This window comes from Hylobates moloch, unplaced genomic scaffold (genome assembly GCF_009828535.3).
Source record: "Hylobates moloch isolate HMO894 unplaced genomic scaffold, HMol_V3 SCAFFOLD_1, whole genome shotgun sequence".
NCBI classification, from domain to species: Eukaryota; Metazoa; Chordata; class Mammalia; order Primates; family Hylobatidae; genus Hylobates; species Hylobates moloch.
Genome location: NW_026652276.1, coordinates 230,711,190 through 230,729,703, shown reverse-complemented (window position 1 = coordinate 230,729,703; position 18,514 = coordinate 230,711,190). Strand labels below are relative to the sequence as shown.

Sequence of the window (18,514 nt, the reverse complement as noted above, 5' to 3'; positions counted from 1 at the left end):
GCGACTCTCACCCGTCCGGGCCCTCCCACGTGTTTAGGTCCTCCCAAAAGTATTCGGCCTTCGGCCCCTGCCCCTTCCCCCGGCTGGCCTGGACCTCGGGGACGCGGGGGGGGGGGGACCCCGTGGGAGCAGGGGGATTCCGGACGGGGAGGGAGTCACGGTCGGGGAGAAGGCTGAGCGGGGAAAGGAGAGAGGGGCTCCGGGGACGGCAGAGAGGAGAGTGGGTCGTGCCGGAGACCCAGGGAGAGACAGAATGGGCAAGTGGAGGGTGGGAGTGGGAACTGACTGATTCCTGGTGTGGGCAGGGAACTTTGCTAAAACTGCAGGCCCCAGGGAACAGCGCGGGCAGGGTGGGAGGGAGCGGAGAGGACCAGGCGGACCCCAAGGTCAATTTGGAGAAAGGGCCATTTCCAGGCTCCTTCACCTCTGCCCGGTGTTCTACAGGCCTGGCCCACCCCCAGAGCAGGGCGCGGGAGGAGGCGGCTAGGGCTGGCTCAGAGAGCTGAGGGGCACATACCCGCTTCGCAGGGCCAGGGTGACAAGGAAGCATGCGACGGCTGCTGATCCCGCTGGCCCTGTGGCTGGGCGCGGTGGGCGTGGGCGTCGCCGAGCTCACGGAAGCCCAGCGCCGGGGCCTGCAGGTGGCCTTGGAGGAATTTCACAAGCACCCGCCCGTGCAGTGGGCCTTCCAGGAGACCAGTGTGGAGAGCGCCGTGGACACGGTGAGTAGCATGGCCCCGGCGGGAGCGGGGAGGGTCGCACCCCGGGAGACCAGGGCATTCCCAGGAAGCGGGACAGAAGTGCTTGGGCTCTGAGCCCCAGCCCTTTGGAGAAAAGGCCCCTGTCCAGCCTGCTGGGATGTGACTGCGTGAGGGAGGTGCGGATCACACCAGGGCTTGCTCTGCACCCTCAGCTGGCTACCGGCCATCCTCTGCCTGCCTGTCTGTCCGCAGCCCTTCCCAGCTGGAATATTTGTGAGGCTGGAATTTAAGCTCCAGCAGACAAGCTGCCGGAAGAGCGACTGGAAGAAACCCGGGTGCAAAGTCAGGCCCAATGGGGTGAGTGAAGGGGTGTGAGAGCAATGGGCACATGCTGGGTGTGAGTGCATGGACCTGGGGTTTGGGGTGTGGGGCACATGCCTGGGTGTGCATGCGTGGAATTGGGAGGTCCATTAAGAAGCCTTGAGGTTAGAGACCCCACTGTGAAGAGCCTCCTTAGAGGTGGAGTGGTTCAGCCTCAGCCCAAGGTTGTGGGAGTGGCTGGTGGGAGCTGGGGCCTGGCAGACAGGAAGATGGTTTGGTTACCCTGGACTTATGTTCATCAGAGCAGGGCTCACCTCTGTCTGAGTTCCTCTTTCAAGCATCAGGGCCTGGGTGGAAGGAGCCGGCTGTGTGGGTGTGTCTGGTACCCTCCTAGCCTAGCAGGACTCCAGTCATCAGTCACGGTGGGGGCAAACCCTCCACCGTGGGGGTGATGCCTGGGCTGGGAGTGCAGTGACTGTGTTCTAGTTCCTGCTCTGTGAGCATGGCCTGGGCTCTGTATTACAGGTTCTGTAAAGGCCCCAGTTCCCTCTGTCAGCTCAAGGAGGGCACTGGACTATAGCAATGATTCACCAACCTCAAATCAAATCTTACAAGAAAATCTAATAAATAGAATAGGTGACAGCTGAGCCACTCTGGAGGCGCTGGGTGGGAAGAACCCATCGGAGGAGGTTTCTTGCCTTCACATGAGCATAAGCAGACAAATCCATGCATACATCACACACCCATCCACCCACACTCCTGCATACAAACCACATACACGCGTGTTCATGCATGTGCCACACAACCCATCTGGGAAGGACTCCTGCCTGCACACACACGATAGTTCCATAGTTTGAAAACTGCATGGGTCTGACTTCTGACATTCTAGGGTGGCTGTGCCTGAAACCTGCTGGCCTGCATGACCTCTTGCTCCTGGGCTCGAGGGCCTAGCTGGGGATCTCGTCCCATGATGGGCAGCCCCAGCTCCCACCCTCATGATGCCCAGGCCTCCCTCACCCCTTTCCACTGCTCACCCCATGCTCTCCACTCCCCCACAGAGGAAACGGAAATGCCTGGCCTGCATCAAACTGGGCTCTGAGGACAAAGTTCTGGGCCGGATGGTCCACTGCCCCATAGAGACCCAGGTTCTGTGGGTAAGAAGGGGCAAAGGTGCAGAGGTGGGGACAGGGCTGGGAAGATGGATGGAAGCTGAGCCTATGGGCCGATCCCGAGGCAGAAGCTTGGCCAAGGGGGAGGGAGGGCAGTGGGGGCTAGAAGGCGCTGTGCCTAGTTTGGACATTCTCCGGGGGATGTGGAGGTGGGCCTGGCCCAGGATGCTGGCAGCCCTCCACTGGCACTGCCTGCCCCACTCTCCCGGGCACTGCCCGCCCCTCCTACACTGCCTGAACAGTTTTGGGTGCTGGCAGGAGCCTGAGCACCAGGAGACCCAGTGCATCAGGGTGCAGCGGGCTGGTGAGGACCCCCACAGCTTCTACTTCCCTGGACAGTTCGCCTTCTCCAAGGCCCTGCCCCGCAGCTGAGCCAGCACCGGTAGGCACCAGGGGGCAGAGAGCACCGTCTGGATGGGGCCAGCCCTGGGAATGCTGAGGGGCTGGGCTGGGCTTTGGGAGCCTGGGACAGGTCAGGAGCCTGGGAGGAAAGCTGGGGCTGGGGCTGAAGCAACCTCCCCCACCCCCAAACCTGTTTCCCTTTTGTCTAGAGCTGCGTGGCGCCTCCAGGACCGCTGCCGGTGGTAACCAGTGGAAGACCCCAGCCCCCAGAGAGAGGACCCTGTTCTATCCTCGGCCATGATAATAAAGCTGCTCTCCCAGCTGCCTCTCAGCTCCTTGTGTTGCACACCTTCCTCCTCAGTGTAGCTCAGAGGTGGCCAGACAAGGCAGGGGGACAGGACCCTTCCTGTGGGACCCCTTCCTGTGGGCAGGGTGAGCAAAGCCTCCTGTGCTCCAGAGCCAGAGGTGCCCCCATGAAATGCCAGGCAGGGATGCAAATGAAAACAGAAGCATTTAATAGATGTGTGGACGAGAACGGGCAGAGAAGGTATGGGAGGGAAGTGCAGGAGCAGTCTGGAGAGGCACATTTGCAAGGTAGGGGAGGCCCGCTTCCTGGAGTGCTCTGGGCCACTCAGCCTGCCTACTCTCTCCCAACAGCTGGGATGGGAGGCTGGCCCATCCCTACCTTTCTCGCCTATAGCTCCAGGAGGAAGTACTTCCTTCCACTAAGTCGCAGGCTGGAGCAGCCCGGAGTGGTAGCAGCTGCGGACACAGGCTCACGGGTGGTGGGAGCCCTTACACCTGCTCGAGGCCCTTCAGTGTGTCCTTGCAGCATGTGGAGGGATGGTGGGGAGGGGCTGTTCTTAGGGAAAAAGCAATAGCCCAGTATGCAGGGCCAGTAACCAGTGTGAAGCAACCAAGACGAGTGTGGGGGCAGGGAGGGTAGCTGGGGGCAGTGAGGCCACCTGCCAGGCTGTCCTGGGCCATGGGCCATGTTCAGAAGACAAAGGAAGAGGTGGGGCCCGCAGAACTGAGTGCCTGCTCCGCCTGAGCCAGGCTGTTGCTGGCCTGGCGGTCCAAGTCCCAGCACTCCTGCAGTGTGTCCTGGAACTGCCGGCAGGCCTCCTCCAGGATGGAGCTGCTCCGGCTGGGCCAGGACTCCCAGTAGCCTGGCTCCACCCAGGGCTGGGCCTCGGTGGCTCTGGGGCCTGGACTGGAGCTGGGACGCAAGGAGCTGTCCAGGTCTCGGCACAGCTGATAGAACTCACTACCGCGCCCAATCACACGCTCACCGTCAATGACTTTCAGGCCAGGCAGCAGCTCCCGGACTGCAGCCCAGTAGGAGGGGCTGGCACAGAGCGGGTTGCTGAGTCGGGCCAAAGGGTCTCGGAGCCGCAGGTACTCCAGGCATGGTAGCCCGGCCAGACACTGCAGCTGGCCTGGGGTGGCCAGTAGGTTGCCTGCGGCATTGAGACTCTGCAAGTTCTCACAGGTGGCCAGTGGCTCCAGGCCCGTCAGCCGATTGTTGGAGACATTAAGCACAGCTAGCTGGCGCAAGGAGGCCAGCGGGCCCAGGTGGGTGAGCGCGTTGCCTGACAGGTCCAGCCACTCCAGGCCCAGGCACTCTCCCAGGCAGCCCAGGTCAGCCAGTCCCAAGCCACGCAGCTTCAGCAGCAGGATGGACTCCAGGGAGAACTCGCCTGTGTGTGACTTCAGCAGCTGGGGTGTGATCTGCAGCCCGCCAGCGTCTCCCGGCTTCTCCCCTGGAGGCTCCATGAGATGGAAGTCGGTTGGGATGGCCTGGGCCCTGGCAGGACTGTCACAGGGTTCCACTGGGGGTCAGCCGGTGCTCGCCCCAAAGCAGGCACCTTCCACTCTCGCCAGGCCAGTGCCAGGAGGCCTGGTTCCAATGCCCTGCTCGAAGCCAGCCAGTCCCTGAGGAGAGACAGTCAGTCAGCAGGCAGCACTTTCTGTGTCTTACGCAGCAGGTGACGGCAGGGAGTCTGACCCTGCTCTTACCATGAAAACCAACAATCTTGGCCAGGCAAGACCTGAAGACCAAACTGGGACACAGGCCACAAAAGCCATCTGAGTGACAGGGATGGGGTACAGGCCCAACCCAAGGGGAGCAGCCTAGACTGGCCCCGGCTGGTTAGGGCCATGCTGGACAGATTCAGGCCCAATATCACCAGTTCTTCCCGTCAAATCCAAACTAGGGGCAAAACATCATTATTTTACCTTTTCAGTAACCACTCACGATCCATCCCTATTAATTTTGAGGTGTTTTTTAAACCGTTATTTTTGAATAGGCAATAGGTAACCACCATCACCAGTTTCTTTTGTTTTCTTTCTGGGATAATCAATGTATATGCAATGCAAACGAGAGCACATGTGCCTTGTTTGATTCACTCAGTATTACTGCAATTCTTTTTAACAGCAATGAATTCAAACTTGTTTCCAGATTATATGGGCCAACTGGTGCCTCTGGTTGGAGCTGTAGAGCATAAGAAGTTGGCCTTTAGTCCTAAAGGAGGAAACTGAGGTCAAGGTAGTGAAGGGACAGGGAAGGCTGGGGTAAGTAGCCTGGTTAGGTCCCACACCCTTGCTCCCACCACTTCACTGCCCGCCAAAGCTAGCTCTTTTGCTCTGGCCTCAGCTAGACAGATCAATGGAACAGCACTGATACATGTGCCAGACAGCATAGTGCCAGCTGCAAATACAACGTAAATCTCCCAAAGGGCAGGCTGTCTTGGAGGGAGGGAAGGGTGGCTCCAGAAAGCCGGGAGGGGCACATCAAATTGCCAGGGGCTGCAGGACCAGGTGAGTCCAGGTGCCAGCGCATGACTGTGGCACAAAGCAGGGGTGGCCTGGTGGAGGGACCTCAAGATTTAAGCAGTGAGGAAAATAACAGACCTCTTCCAAGCGCAGCTTTCCCAACCTGGCAGACTTTGGCCAGGCCCAGCCCCAGGAGTCTCACCCAGGCCGGCAGGGTGATGCCTGCCCTGCAGATCTGATGCAGGGTGTCGGTGACTGAGTTTACATATCAACACTTTTCATTTTCCCCTCTCCAAGGAAACCAGGCCCAGAGCCTGGTCCACTTAGCTCCTCCCACACCATCAACAAAGATATTTACTATGTTCCCAACCAGGGAGCTGGCGAGGATGTAAACGGTCTTGCCATCCTTATGTCCTCTCCACCCCATCTGGGAAGGGGAGTCCTTGTGCATATGGCCCCCATTTCCTTATCTAGCTCCCTTCTAGTCTGCAACACTCCAGCTCATTCCCTTTTATTTATACCTCAAATATTTATACATACTTTCCAAAAGGGACTGGAAGCATCTGCCAAGAAGTGTGGATTCCCTCAGTGGGAATGGAATCTTTTGGGGTTTGTAAACAGGGAGTGATGCAATCAACTTTGCATTCGATTAAAGCTGCTCTGGCCCCTAAGGTGGGGGGTGCAGGAGGAGCACCAGGCACTAAAAACCTGTCTGCTATGAAAACAAAAGATACAGGCCCTAAGGAGGGGAGGAAGCAATGGGGAGGAGGAAAAAGAGCCTAGGACAACTGGGGAATCTTGCTGGGTGACTGTATGCCAAGGGCTCCTTTTTTTTTTTTTTTTTTTTTTTTGAGACAGAGTTTCACTCTTGTTGCCCTGGCTGGAGTGCAATGGCGCGATGGTGCGATCTCGGCTCACCACAACCTCCGCCTCCCGGGTTCAAGTGATTCTCCTGCCTCAGCCTCCCAAGTAGCTGGGATTACAGGCATGTGCCACCATGCCTGGCTAATTTTTGTATTTTTAGTAGAGATGGGGTTTCACCATGTTGGCTGGGCTGGTCTCAAACTCCTGACCTCAGGTGATCCCGCCTGCCTCGGCCTCCCAAAGTGTTGGGATTACAGGCGTGAGCCACCGCATCCAGCCCGGGGCTCCCTTCTCAGACATGTGAAATGCAGGTGGGACAGGTTGGAGACAAGAAGACATCCAGCTATACAGTACTCAGCTTGAGTGAGTGTGGCGTGGGGCTCAGGAGGCAGCTGGAGCTCCAGGCTGGAAGGATCCAGGCACCATCAGCAGGGAGATGGCAGCTGGCATCAAGGAGGGCATGCAGTGCATGGGGCCAACCATGCTGGGGATACAGAGCTCTCTAAGAACTCACAGGCCTCTCTCCAGGAGCAGGCACCCCTCCCACCCACCCACTATTTCAGGAGTGAATGTGGAAGATGTCCTATGCACAATGAGCAGCAGAAGTGGAGGCTGACCTATGAGGCTGAATGAACGAGTCTGTGAAGGATTCTGCCAAGCAGCCAGAGGGAAGAGAACACGGAAGGCTTTTAAGGAGTGAGACCAACACTACTAGGACGCCCCACTGGACTCTGATGAGATGAGGCTGGAGACACAGCCACTGGATGAGCAGTCCTGGGCACAGGTGAGGCCAGAGTGGGACTGCAGAGGTTAAGTGAATGCCCTGAGGAACTGGGTCAGTGGCTTTTTAGATGGAGATGATGGCTCAGCAAAGGGAGAGACCAAAGAAGCAGGCAGACAGAAGCAGGCAACTGTGCATGCTCACACCAGGAACATGGTTTACAGAAGAGGAAACGGAGCAGAAAGATCCCACCGGGACAGAAATCGGCCCTTCCCTGTTGCCCTCCAACACACAGCCCTGCACCAGTGTGGCCCCATCCTGCCCTCACCACGATGCAGACCTGGGTCTTGGTGATGGGTCATGCAAAAACCTCATTCTCTTGGGGGTCAGTGACCTCTGCTGTGTTTCTGGCCCATCACCTGCACACTGCAAACAGGTAGCCTGGTAGGACTGAGAACCAGCCGGTGCCCACCTGTGCAGACCCAACTAACATCAGGCTGCCGGCAGACATAAGGAGGATGGCTTCCCGCACGTTCACCTGCTTCAGCACTCCTCCAGAAGGAGCCATCCTGGTCCTAACTATGGAAACGAAGGGAACAGAGACCTCCTGGCCTAGCAAGAGAGTCTGGAAAGAGGACTGGTGACAAGGATGGCATTTGGGCCCTTTGAGGGAGGCTGAGAACCAGGGAAGATGGTCCCAGGCCTTGGTGAGTGTCTTCTACCTGGGAAATGATGACCACAGGGCAGAGCTAAGTCTAGGGGGAGGAACACTTCAACCCAGAGCAGCCTCGGGTGGACTGGAGGCTCTCACGCTCTAGAAGAGGGCTTCCCAACCCTGGCATTACTGCCATCTGGGCAGGCTGAGCCTTGGTTGTGGAGGCCGTCCTGTGCATTGGAGGGTGCTGAGCAGCATCCCTGGCCTTTGTCCACTAGACACCAACAGAACCACTCCCCTTACCCCACTTGGAACACCTAAAGACGCCTCCAGACATTGACAATGTCCACTGGGGGACAAAACTGCCCCTAGATGAAAGTGAAGGTTCTAGAGCCCAAGCCCCCTGGTTCAGTGCCATCAAGTTCTCTCACCCTCTTCCTTTCACCCCCACCCAATCTTCTCACATTCTTCTCCCAAGCCTCGCTGCCTCACCATTCTAGGCCTCCCAGTCCTCTCCCAGAAAATGAGCCCGCTCGGTGATGCCACAGAGCAGAGCCACAATGCCACTTCCAAGAACAGTTCTGACTGCTCAGGGATGGAAGCACAGACATACATGCTGCCCAAGGCAACGTGAGGATGCATCACATTCTCAGATCCTCCCCACCCCGACATGTGAGTCAGGATGCTGCGAGTGAGGTGCAGGACACTGCAGGGAGAGATCCAGCAAGCCCCGCCCCTCCTATCCAGATGCAATGGCTTCAGAGCCAGGGGCAGTAGTGAGGCCCCTCCCCCAGACAAACTCAGCCCCCTATCACCTGCGAATGTGTCCCCACCACCCCATTCCCACACCTAGTGCTACAGGCAGTGGAGTGATCTAAGCAATCTGGAGGCCAGACTTTAATTCAAATCATACTACTCCAGTCATTAAATGTTTACAAAACTTTAACAGGTGCAATTATTATACTGTGAAAATGAAAATATCACATACTAAACAGTACCTAGGGTATGATCTCAATGTAAAAGAGGGAAAAATGTCAAACTATTGATAGAGGCTATCTCTGAATGAAAGGAGTATAGTTAATTTTTCCTGCTTCCTTACATTTTCAGTAATATCCAAATGTTATAATGAATTGGTCACAGTGAAACACAGGGCTGACAACCCATCCAGGAGAGGCAAGGGAACAGGCTCCTGGGGCTGCCAGCCAGTGAGGGGACAGTCTGTCCCCTCACCCCCATGGCCAGTGACATGCTCCAAGTTAGGCCTGGAGCCTTCCCCTGCCTCTTCCGACCTGCATCTCAGCAGCCACCCTACCCAGTGACCAGGAGCCCTTAGGCTACCTGGTTGCAAGTCTTGCTGGGGTGATGGGCCACCCCCTTCCTTCTTCTCCCACCCAATCCGACCGGTTCCTGGATCCCAGGCCCTCAGCTCCGCCCTAAAGGAACTCTGAGCAATCCATGATGAGCGTGTCCTACACACATCCTTTCTCTCTTCCAAATAAGGGACTTCCCTTTTAAAAGTGGTCCAGGACAAGCTGGGGCAAAGGTGATGGCAGGCAGGGTGTACAGCCAGCCGCCTGGAGCCCAGGAGAGCTACTGAGGGTGCTGTCACTGAAGGAAGAAACCCCAAGGTTTCCAGTAGTCTGGAAATAGACTATTGGTAAGAACGCCATTTGAGGACTGGCGTCTCAGCTCTCCTAGCTAGCTGGTCAGTCCCTTCAGTCGGTTTCTCTGGCCACTCTGAAATCCCCCAAAAGACTGGTGTGTGCGAGTATGTGTGCAATTCCCTCTGGAAATGGCTATTCTACCCTTGGGATTTCCTTCTCCCTATACTGAAAGCCTCAGAAAGCGCTGCAATAGCTTATCCAGGCCCCCAAAGGCTGAGGACATATCCCACCTGCCAGCACATGCCCACTCCACATCCTTGGCCACTTTTTGAGAAAGCAAGCCTCTTAAGGGCATGTATCCACTTATCCACACAGACAAGGTGTATGCAAGGACCTTCACACCCACTCATGTTTTAACACAGCATCACATGTACAAAGCCAGGTAGTACAAAATTCACAGTCACCTACGAAGAGAGTAAGCCTTTTCTCGGAACACACCGCTAGACATAAAGGCAGTAATGGGGAGATGGAAAATCACATCTCCCAGAAAAAAAAATATGGCAATCTGTCAAGTGAGAAACTGACCCTTTCTTACCAAATAGGTTTAAGATTCTGGCCATCAGCATATGGCGCCCAGGATGCAACACCCGGCTCTCTGCTCTGACCTACTACAGGCAGGGGCTCTCTAGGAGTTCACGGGCAGGGTGAGCACCGGCACCTGCCATGTCTGCCAACCCACCCTGAGCGGACTGCAGGGTCTGTATCCCCTTGGCCAGGTCACCACTAGAGCAGACGAGGGGAGGTGGGGTGTAGTTGGGGAACTGCTCCAGGTTGGTCTTCAAGAAGAGGAGATGCTCAATGGCCTCCACCTTGAGAGAAGAGTTTTGCTCTACAAGGGTGGGGCTGTTCAGGGAGGCAAAGATGCCTTCAGAGAAGGCTCCTGTCGGGGGTAAGACAGATAGGTGGTGGCCAGGCTTCTCGCTTCTTCTCCCAGTAAGCCAGGGGGTCATCCTGGGCTCCAGCGGTCTCATTCTCCCACAGATACTTCTTGACAATGACGCTGGCCCAGTGGCTCTTGGTGGACAGCAAGCCCCCGCTCCTCTTGGAGGCCAGCAGCCCCACGCTCTCCAGCAAGCCCTTCTCCCTCTGGGCCAGCAGGTAGGCCCCAGAGCGGCCGCTGCTCTGCAGAGGCTCCCCCTGGCTCCTCCCCTCCACCCCGGAGCTCTTGGCTACCCTGGTGGGGTCCACGCACAGACCCCTGGGGCTTTGCAGGGGGCTTGGGGCAGTCAAAGAGTATTCAGACACCCTAATCTCCTTCACCTTGTACATGAGGACTTGCTTCCAGTGGTCAATGTTGGCCCCCATGACAGGATGGCCTCAATCTTCCCCTTGAAGCAAGGGTCCAGCAAGGTGGCCAGCACAAACTCCTCGCGGTAGAAGAGCTTGTTGAGCTGACAGTCAGTGTAGAGCTGCAGGGCCAACCCCTCAGTCAGCCGGATGGCTGCGCCCCCCTCCCTGACACTCTGCTCCTTAAAGTGTGCGTGAACCTGCTCTAGGAAGATGTGCAGGTAGCGCAGCTGGGGCAGCACATGGCTCAGAGAGGACTGCAGGAGCTTGCTGAGGCTGTCTGCCAGGCTCCAGAATGTGGCTGACAAGGCGACACCAGCCTTCCCCAGCTGGTGCCTGCCCTTGTACTCTTGAAAGGGGCTGCTGCTGCTCCACCAGCCACTCCAGCAGGTGGTAGGCCGAGACCCAGTGGTCCAAGAGCTCCTCAATGGGCAGGTGGGCTGGGAGGCCGCGCTGGCGCTGGAACTGGGTGAGGAGTCCCTGGGCCTCCACAGAGCCTTAGAAATGTCTGCAGGTGGCTCTGGCAGGGCCCAGGATGATCTGGACACTGTGATGGTGACACAGAAAGTTTCTCACCAGGGAGTCGAGGCAGTGGGCGAAACAAGGGATGTGGGTACAGCCCTCGCCCTTGGCCACCTGCTCCAGGCTGGGGCAGCTGCTCGATACCAGGAAGGCCGCCCGCAGGAAGCTACGGCCCAGCCACAGGCTGGCCTGCTCCAGCACCTCCAGCTGCCAGTCCTCCGCGGCTCCTTCCAGGGGCAGGCCTTGCACCCAGAGCAAGGTTCCCAGCATCAGCCCTTGGAACTCCAACCAAGCTCTATCCAAATGCAAACGAGGGCAGCTGGGGGAAATCGCTCAGGAGCCTACATGCTTTGAGGCACCACCCCTAGAATCTCCAGCTCTCAAAAGTGGCCTGGACAGGGAAGTTGTTTTCCTTTTTAAGAAGGACAGGTAATCATAGTATTTCCCATGCTGGAGTGAAATGATTAAGCATGAGACCAGATAATGGACCCAACCCACAGCCACTACCTTCTGAGGGAGGAAATCCCTCACGGGCAGGCCAGGCTTTATTCACATCTTGTTTCCTCACAGCCCACTCTTGGGACAGGGTGCTGGGAACTGTCCCAAGCAATGGGTGGCAGAGACAGGCAGACAGTGTGGCTGGGGGACCGCTGCAGACCTGCAGCTCCCACACTCACCCCACCCAGCTCCGGGCCAGTGCGATGGGACTGATTTGCTCCCTTGGATACTGTACCTCGGTCCCCCGTCTCCCAGGTGTCCGCAGCACTAGCTGTGTTACCCATGCGTTTACCCGTGCATCTTAGCTTTTATTCCCCTTAATGTTGTTTGTGACGTTGTCTACTTTAATCTCGGTCCCTCATGCCTTACTCTTCCCAGGTACTGAGCAACCTCAGGGATAAGTTGGCAGAAGCTCCAGGCCTGCATAGCAGGATACTTCTGGTTGTTTTTCTAACCACGAAGAGCAACTATATGGAGGACCCAGCCTACTGAACTACCTCATGTTTGCCAGAGACTTGGCTTTTCTGCCACAGTGCCCTCCTGAAACCCCCCCACCTTCAAAATGTTTCACGGGAGACTAGGTTTCAACTGGATTGCATCAAGACTTGATCTCTGGCTACTGGAAGATAGAAAATTAGACTAAGGTGCAGAGACACCAAGGGACACCAAGGTTAGCTGAGGGTTTCCTAATCCTAGGGCAGGGGACTTGCTTCACACACCAGATCCGTCCTTCACTGGATTGTGCTAGGCCTGCCATCCACAACAGAGGGTATGTGTGTGTATTCGTAAAAAGCGTGACTTGGGAAGGCTAAATTTTAAGACCGGTGCCCCTGTACCCATCCTGGGCTGTCTAGGGAAGGATATATGAAGCAAGGACTAAAATTCTTAACGTTTCCAAATTCTTGGGTTCAAGGGAGCCCTGTAAGAGAGGGCCTCTTCATGCGGTGTGCACAGCCAGCGTCCTGCCCTGCTGCAGCGCTGATTCAGTATCACGGTAACTAAGGAGAAAAGGGGGCTTCATTTACATGCTATAGGATCACTGCAAACCTCCCTTGCTGGGCTGGAATGGGACAAGCATGATAGAACGTGTTCAGGGGTGCACATCTGATCCTGGGTTTGTTTCCCCCTGATGTTGCCCCCTCTAGTTCCTGTATTTGTGTGGACTTTGTAGCAGTTGTTGACTGCTAGGTGGTCTAGTTTGTGTAACTGTACTGTGTTGGTCTTTCTCCATGTTCTTTTGGGGTTTTATTGTTTACAAACTTTTTTGTATTGAGAGAAAAATGGCCAAAGTATCTTTACAGAAAGTTCTGAACCAGGCAAAAAGGATGTAAAACATGAGTTTGGGGGACCCTCATATTGAAGTAGGGATTTTGAACTATCCTTTCTTTGTGTTTCCCTTCCTCTATTTCCTATTTTGGATCAGATCTTCTGCCCTAAAAACTTGACTTCTACTGTACCTTCTTCTCCATTCACCTACCCCAAAAGAAAACCTACATACCCACACACGCATATATTGAATTCTCGGGCTATCTCTGCAACTCTTAAATGATGTATGAGAACAACCTGAAGAAGTTAGGAACCCTCCATCGCTTGTTCCCACCCTGAGTCAATGTGGTTCACCCAAAACACTGAAGACACTACTTTATTTGGATGGATCAAACCTACTTAATCCGTAATCTCAAAGAAGGGAGAAGTAACCGGGGGCCTTCCACGTAGAAGTGGGGTCAGGAGACCAGGCAAAGGAATATGAGTATATATCCAAGTCACTTAGGAACTTTTATGCAAGTGCAAGAAACTTTTTTTTTTTTGAGACAAGGTCTTGCTCTGTCACCCAGACTGGAGTGGAGTGGTACAATCTTGGCTCACTGCAGCCTCAACCTCCCAGGCTTAAGCGATCCTCCCACCTTAGCCTCCCAAGTAGCTGGAACTACAGGTGTACACCAACACGCCTGACCAATTCTTTTTATTTTTTTGTAGAGACAAGATCTCAGTATGTTGCCCAGGCTGGACTCCAACTCCTGGGCTCAAGCAATCTTCCTTCCTTGGCCTCCTAAAGTGCTGGGATTACAGGTGTGAGCCACCACGCCCGGCCCAGTGCAAGAACTTATGTCAAAGTGGCTACAAGATTGTTTAAAAAGAGAGAGATGAATGTAACCCCATGTTTACTGCTAGAAACCAAAGCTTTATGTGAAATCTTGAATTTAGGGGCAGGGAGGGAGGGTAGAAAGGCTTGTACCTTCCCTGATCCCTGCCCCTCATTCCTGAACTGCAGGAGACCAGGGCCCCTTGGGCTTTGGTTACTCCATTTCTGGGGTGCATCTATTGGATGGTTGATTTTTCTGTATCAGGTACTTCCTTTCCCATTTTCTAATCACTTTGTAACACACATGCTGACCCTTTTCACTTCCCTTCTCCTTTCCCTGGAAAGATATAATGAATAAATAAAGACTTACTGGTACTGAAACTCAGAAAAAAAAAAAAAAAAAAGATAAAAAAGATCTGACAATGAGTGATGTTAAACATTACTCACCAGGGTGATGTTAAACATTACTCACCAGGGTAATGTTTAAAAAGGGTCACCAGAGATGGCAGGGCTGCCTATAACAGGTGACAAGATGGCTAAGAAGGCTCAAGCAAGACTCTGGCCAGAAAGAGGAGCTCCTCCCAGCCAGAAGAACCTCAGAAGGGTTAAGTGGCAACAACTTCGAGCCCATCTCGCAAGAACTTTCAGCCACCAATAAATCCAAGAACTGAAGGCTTATTGCAAGGTGACACTTGTGGCGGGGCTAGGTAAAGCAGCAAAGGAAACACAGGCTGCTGTCCTGGGCCCACAACTGCTCTCAGATGTCACACTAGAAGGCACTTAACTCTCACTTCATGACTGAGGAAACTGCAACCCCAGAGTGTGAACATCCAGGCCTCCACAGGCTGTCTGCAGAACACAGTCACACTCCAAAGTCTTTTTTTTTTTTTTTAGACTGGGTCTTGCTCTGTCACCCAGGCTGGAATACAGTGGCATGATCTAGCTTGTTGCAACCTCTGCCTCCTGGGCTCAAGTAATCCTCCCAACCTCAGCCTCCCAAGTAGCTGGGACTTCAGATGTGCACCACCACACCCAGTTAATTTTTGTGTTTTTTGCAGAGACGGGATTTCACCATGTTGCCCAAGCTGGTCTTGAACTCCTGGGCTCAAGCGATCCCCCTGCCTCAGCCTCCCAAAGTACTGAGATTACAGGTGTGAGCCACTGCACCCAGCACACCCCAGAATCTTCATCTTAAGACCTACCCAGTTACCCCAGGACACCAATCTTGTTCTGTTTCCCAATTAGCTTTGTCTCATCATAAATGCTATACTCTGTAGATACTCTTGATTCACTCAATCATTTAACAGAAATTCATCAAATGTCTACTATGAGCCAGCACTGTGCCTTCAAGATATGAATAGAGGAGAGTAGCTGCCTGGCTGGCACTTGGGGCTCAGGATGAGATGACAACCTAGAAATGGGCTCATCATTAGACCGGGGGAAAGTGGGGTACGGTGCTATGAGGCGGGGAGGGATCCCTGGGGGGTCCCCAGGCTGACCTACTGAGAAACAGGGTCTATTACACTGAAGAGCTTAGACCCGTCTTGCAAGGTGTTGTTTACCTTAGGCTATTGCTGCACAATCTTCAATCCTCGCAGACCCGTCAGGTAGAACTGGGATTTTGTGTCATCAGTGGCACAACAGTAACACCACCATATTCTCTTCCACAGAAGTACTTTAGGATGACAGTGCAGCTGGCGCTGTTGAGAGCCAACCTTGAATTCAAATGAATCTAAAACGTAAATTTTAAAAAGAAAGTCATTGATAAATTCCAGCACTTTATAACTAAGAAGTTACTTGTGGCCGGGTGTGGTGGCTCACGCCTGTAATCCTAGCACTTTGGGAAGCCAAGATGGGTGGACTGCTTTGAACTCAGGGGGTTGAGACCAGCTTTGGCAACATGGCAAAACCTTGTCCCTACAAAAAAATACAAAAAAATCAGCCAGCTGTGATGGCCCGCGCCTGTGGTCCCAGCTTCTTGGCAGTCTGAGGCAGGAAGATGGCTTGAGCAGGGAAGTGGAGGTTGCAGTGAGCCGTGACTGCATCACTGCACTCCAGCCTGAGCAACAGAGCCAGACCCTGTCTCAAAAAAAAGAAGTTACTTGTGACACAGATCACCACAGCTGACAACACATTGGAGGCCTACAACCACAAGAAGACAAGATTCCAAGGGCTTCTAAGCTGAGGCACGGCCTTTTGGGCTGCAAGCCTGCCCACAGTCCATCATCTGGGCAGCAGTCAGGAAAGCGCCCTAGCCAGGCCACATGGGAAGCAGGCACATCCCTGGGAGGCAAAAGGGAAAGAGGGCCAGGCCAGGGTGACGGCAGGGCGGGGTGATGGCAGAACGGGTGGAGGAGACTGTGGGGAGAGCTGTTCAGGATGTGGCCCATGCCTAAGCCTCAAGTGGAAGAGGAGGAAACGATGGAGAGAGACTCCACAGTGATCCTCTTTACTCACACAGGTCCATGTGGGCTATTTTGGGGCAAATCTTCAGGCAAGTTTCTAGAGAAACTGAGGGAAAACACCAGAGGGGGCTGCCCAGGTAATGCTGACAACACAGGGAGGTGAGAGGATGAGCAGATCTCAAAGGTGACTGAGAGGCAGAGGGGAGAGACAAGGAAAAACCAAAGTAAAGTGAAGTTAGGGAAACCAAGAAAAGACTTTCCAAAAGCAGTGGTCAGCGGGGTCAAAGGTCCCTTCAGTGGGCGGCACAGCAGGAAGTGGGGGAGAAGCAGGAACTGGGAATGCTGGAGGTGGGGATGGGAGGCAAAAGGCTTGGCTCTGTCCCTAAACAGAAGGTGCCCTGGGAAGAGCGGGGAGGCTAACTACACAGGGAAGAGAAGCTTCCTGGAGAAAGGGATCCAGGGCACAGGCGGTGGAAGGGATTGGCCTCAAGAGACCAGGAAGAAATCTCATTTTTCCTGACAGAGAAAGTAGGATGGGTCTGGTGGCAGGCAAGTCCTGGAGGGCTGTGCAGAAGGGAAGTGAGGCAGCTTATGCCTGAGAGCCAGGCGTGTTGATTGCTCAGGGGGAACCGTACATCTGTAAAGGCAGCCAGCGGCTGGCTGAGTGATCTGGCTTAGCCTGGGCTGGGAAGCACCTCCGCACACTGGCTCAAGAAATTAGACACGTTCTTCTCACTGTTCTTATACCAAGCCTTTTCCCAAGTGCGTGCCCAGAAGGAAAGGGGCCACTCTTCTACTTCTCTTGTGCCTGCAAGAGAAGTAGAACCCCACCCTGGGCATTCCATGATTATGCCAGGCCTTTCTCACTCCTCACTCCACCCAGTCCCTCCAGACCCTCTGCTCTCAACTCCAGCACTGCGCGGGGAGAGTGTCTACTCCACTCCCAACAGGCAGGGGATTTTAAGCACCGGCTGGGCCCTCAAGTCTCATCTTCCTCCACAACATCTGTGAGAAGATTGAAAGGTGGTGAGAGAAAGGGATTGGAGGAGGTGAACGTGTGAAAAGAGAGCAAGCCATTGTATGTTTTGGGGTTTTGTCCCACACGCAAATTTGAGTACTTATAAAGTCTAAGCAAGATGTTTTAAATAATAATCATGCATCATTAGGTTTCATACTGTGCAAAAAAGTGACACAAGGGGAGATCTGTTACAAACTACACGGCAGCGCTCTGCTGCTTTCTGGAAGCTTAGGGCTAGCAATGGAGTCACAGCATGGCATCCAGAGCCCCTCTCTGAGCACGGCGGTGATCCTGCTCCAGCACACGCCTCGGTTTCCTGGTCTACATTATGGGAATATAACAGCACCCGCCTCATGAGATTGTTAGGGTTAAACGAGTTTAATTAATATCACAGTATTTCAGGGCAGTTCTCGGCACAGAGGGAGAGATGGGTAAGGGCTGGCTGTTCCAGAAGATTCTGGCCTCTCCCAGTGTGTTTCGGCGCGGGGGCACGGCTGGCCCAGGAGGTGGCTACCCGGGGCCGGCACGGGCCCCGACAGCCGCCGCCTTCCCTGAACCTCGGCGGCCCAGTCTCCGCTTACCTGAGGGGTGGAGCCGGCAGCCTGCGGAGCCACTGGCCAAGCTGGGAAGTCCGGCGCAACTCCGCACCGCAGAGCCGGTGCCTCCTCTGCAGGTAAGAGCCGCAGCCCCGCCGCCCGCCGCCTAGCGGCCCCTGACCCCTGGGCCGCGCGCCCACCACCCGACGTGTTGGCCAACGTGCTTCTCCCAGCGCCGCAGGCCTGAGCTCCCGGAACGCGCCCAGGAGGCCTGGCCAAAGGCCGCAGTAGGCGCTCTGGATTCCGGGATGCGCCAGGGGTTAGTTCCGGGAGCGCAGCCTGCGGGGGTCTTCGCGGGCACCCCCCGCCCCGCAGTTGGTACGTTCCTCCTGCCTGCGGCGCCTGAGTGCGCAGGCGTGGGCAGCGAGGCAGTGCGGCCGGAAGCGAAAGGGCCGTGAAGTCAACAGTCGGTAATCGTTTATCGGTGCGGCCTTAGAGAAAGGACCTCCAAGCCCTTATTCAATACATGTTGGGTGGTGGTCACAGGTGCGAGTCTCCGGGCAGATGGCGGCCTAGATTTCCTCCCGGACTCGGTGGCACCCAAGGCCCCCAGCACGCCGGCGCTGTGCGTGCCAGGCTGACCGCCCGAGTGCGACCCGGGCCTCGTCCGCACGTGCAGATGGAAGGGGCCACAAAGACGATAAGGATCCAGGTCTCCCCGCGTGGAAGGCTTATCTATGGGTTCAGGAAACCCACCCAGGGTGTCTCCTGGTGTTACCAGAAAGGGGTCCTGATCCAGGCCCTAAGAGTGGGTTCTTGGATCTCATGCAAGAAAGAATTCAGGGCAAGCCCATAGAGTAAAGTGAAAACAAGTTTATTAAGAAAGCAAAGAAATAAAAGGATGGCTACTCCCTAGGCAGAGCAGCCCCAGGGCTACTGGTTACCCATTTTTA

The 18,514-nt window shown here is 55.1% G+C and overlaps 3 protein-coding genes across 3 annotated transcripts; 1 reads left to right on the top strand and 2 right to left on the bottom strand.

Annotated features, from left to right (window-relative positions):
- Positions 1-548: 548 nt before the first annotated feature.
- Positions 549-2,864, top strand: RARRES2 (retinoic acid receptor responder 2). Its single transcript, XM_032762128.2, has 5 exons — positions 549-722; positions 954-1,058; positions 2,081-2,176; positions 2,450-2,573; positions 2,743-2,864. Exons 1-4 carry the CDS (start codon positions 549-551, stop codon positions 2,561-2,563), a joined length of 489 nt encoding a protein of 162 aa, XP_032618019.1. The 3' UTR covers positions 2,564-2,573; positions 2,743-2,864.
- Positions 2,865-3,025: 161 nt separating this feature from the next.
- On the bottom strand, positions 3,026-17,738 carry LRRC61 (leucine rich repeat containing 61). Its single transcript, XM_032762127.2, has 3 exons — positions 17,607-17,738; positions 15,165-15,334; positions 3,026-4,468 (listed from the first exon to the last, which is right to left on the bottom strand). The coding sequence occupies exon 3, from the start codon at positions 4,307-4,309 to the stop codon at positions 3,530-3,532; it is 780 nt and encodes a 259-aa protein (XP_032618018.1). The 5' UTR covers positions 4,310-4,468; positions 15,165-15,334; positions 17,607-17,738; the 3' UTR covers positions 3,026-3,529.
- On the bottom strand, positions 10,012-11,291 carry ZBED10 (Putative protein ZBED10P). The gene is given in 4 exon segments (XM_032762132.2): positions 10,012-10,504; positions 10,507-10,756; positions 10,848-10,964; positions 11,076-11,291. Coding segments are annotated over 4 exon segments (1,008 nt in total). The 3' UTR covers positions 10,012-10,079.
- Positions 17,739-18,514: the final 776 nt, after the last annotated feature.

Bases quoted from the DNA above. Each gene is read 5' to 3' on its own strand.
- LRRC61 (XM_032762127.2), bottom strand. From the start codon at position 4,309: ATGGAGCCTCCAGGGGAGAAGCCGGGAGACGCTGGCGGGCTGCAGATC.
- RARRES2 (XM_032762128.2), top strand. From the start codon at position 549: ATGCGACGGCTGCTGATCCCGCTGGCCCTGTGGCTGGGCGCGGTGGGC. The intron at 723-953 runs GTGAGTAGCATG...GTCTGTCCGCAG, and splicing joins TGGAGAGCGCCGTGGACACG to CCCTTCCCAGCTGGAATATT. The intron at 1,059-2,080 runs GTGAGTGAAGGG...ACTCCCCCACAG, and splicing joins GCAAAGTCAGGCCCAATGGG to AGGAAACGGAAATGCCTGGC.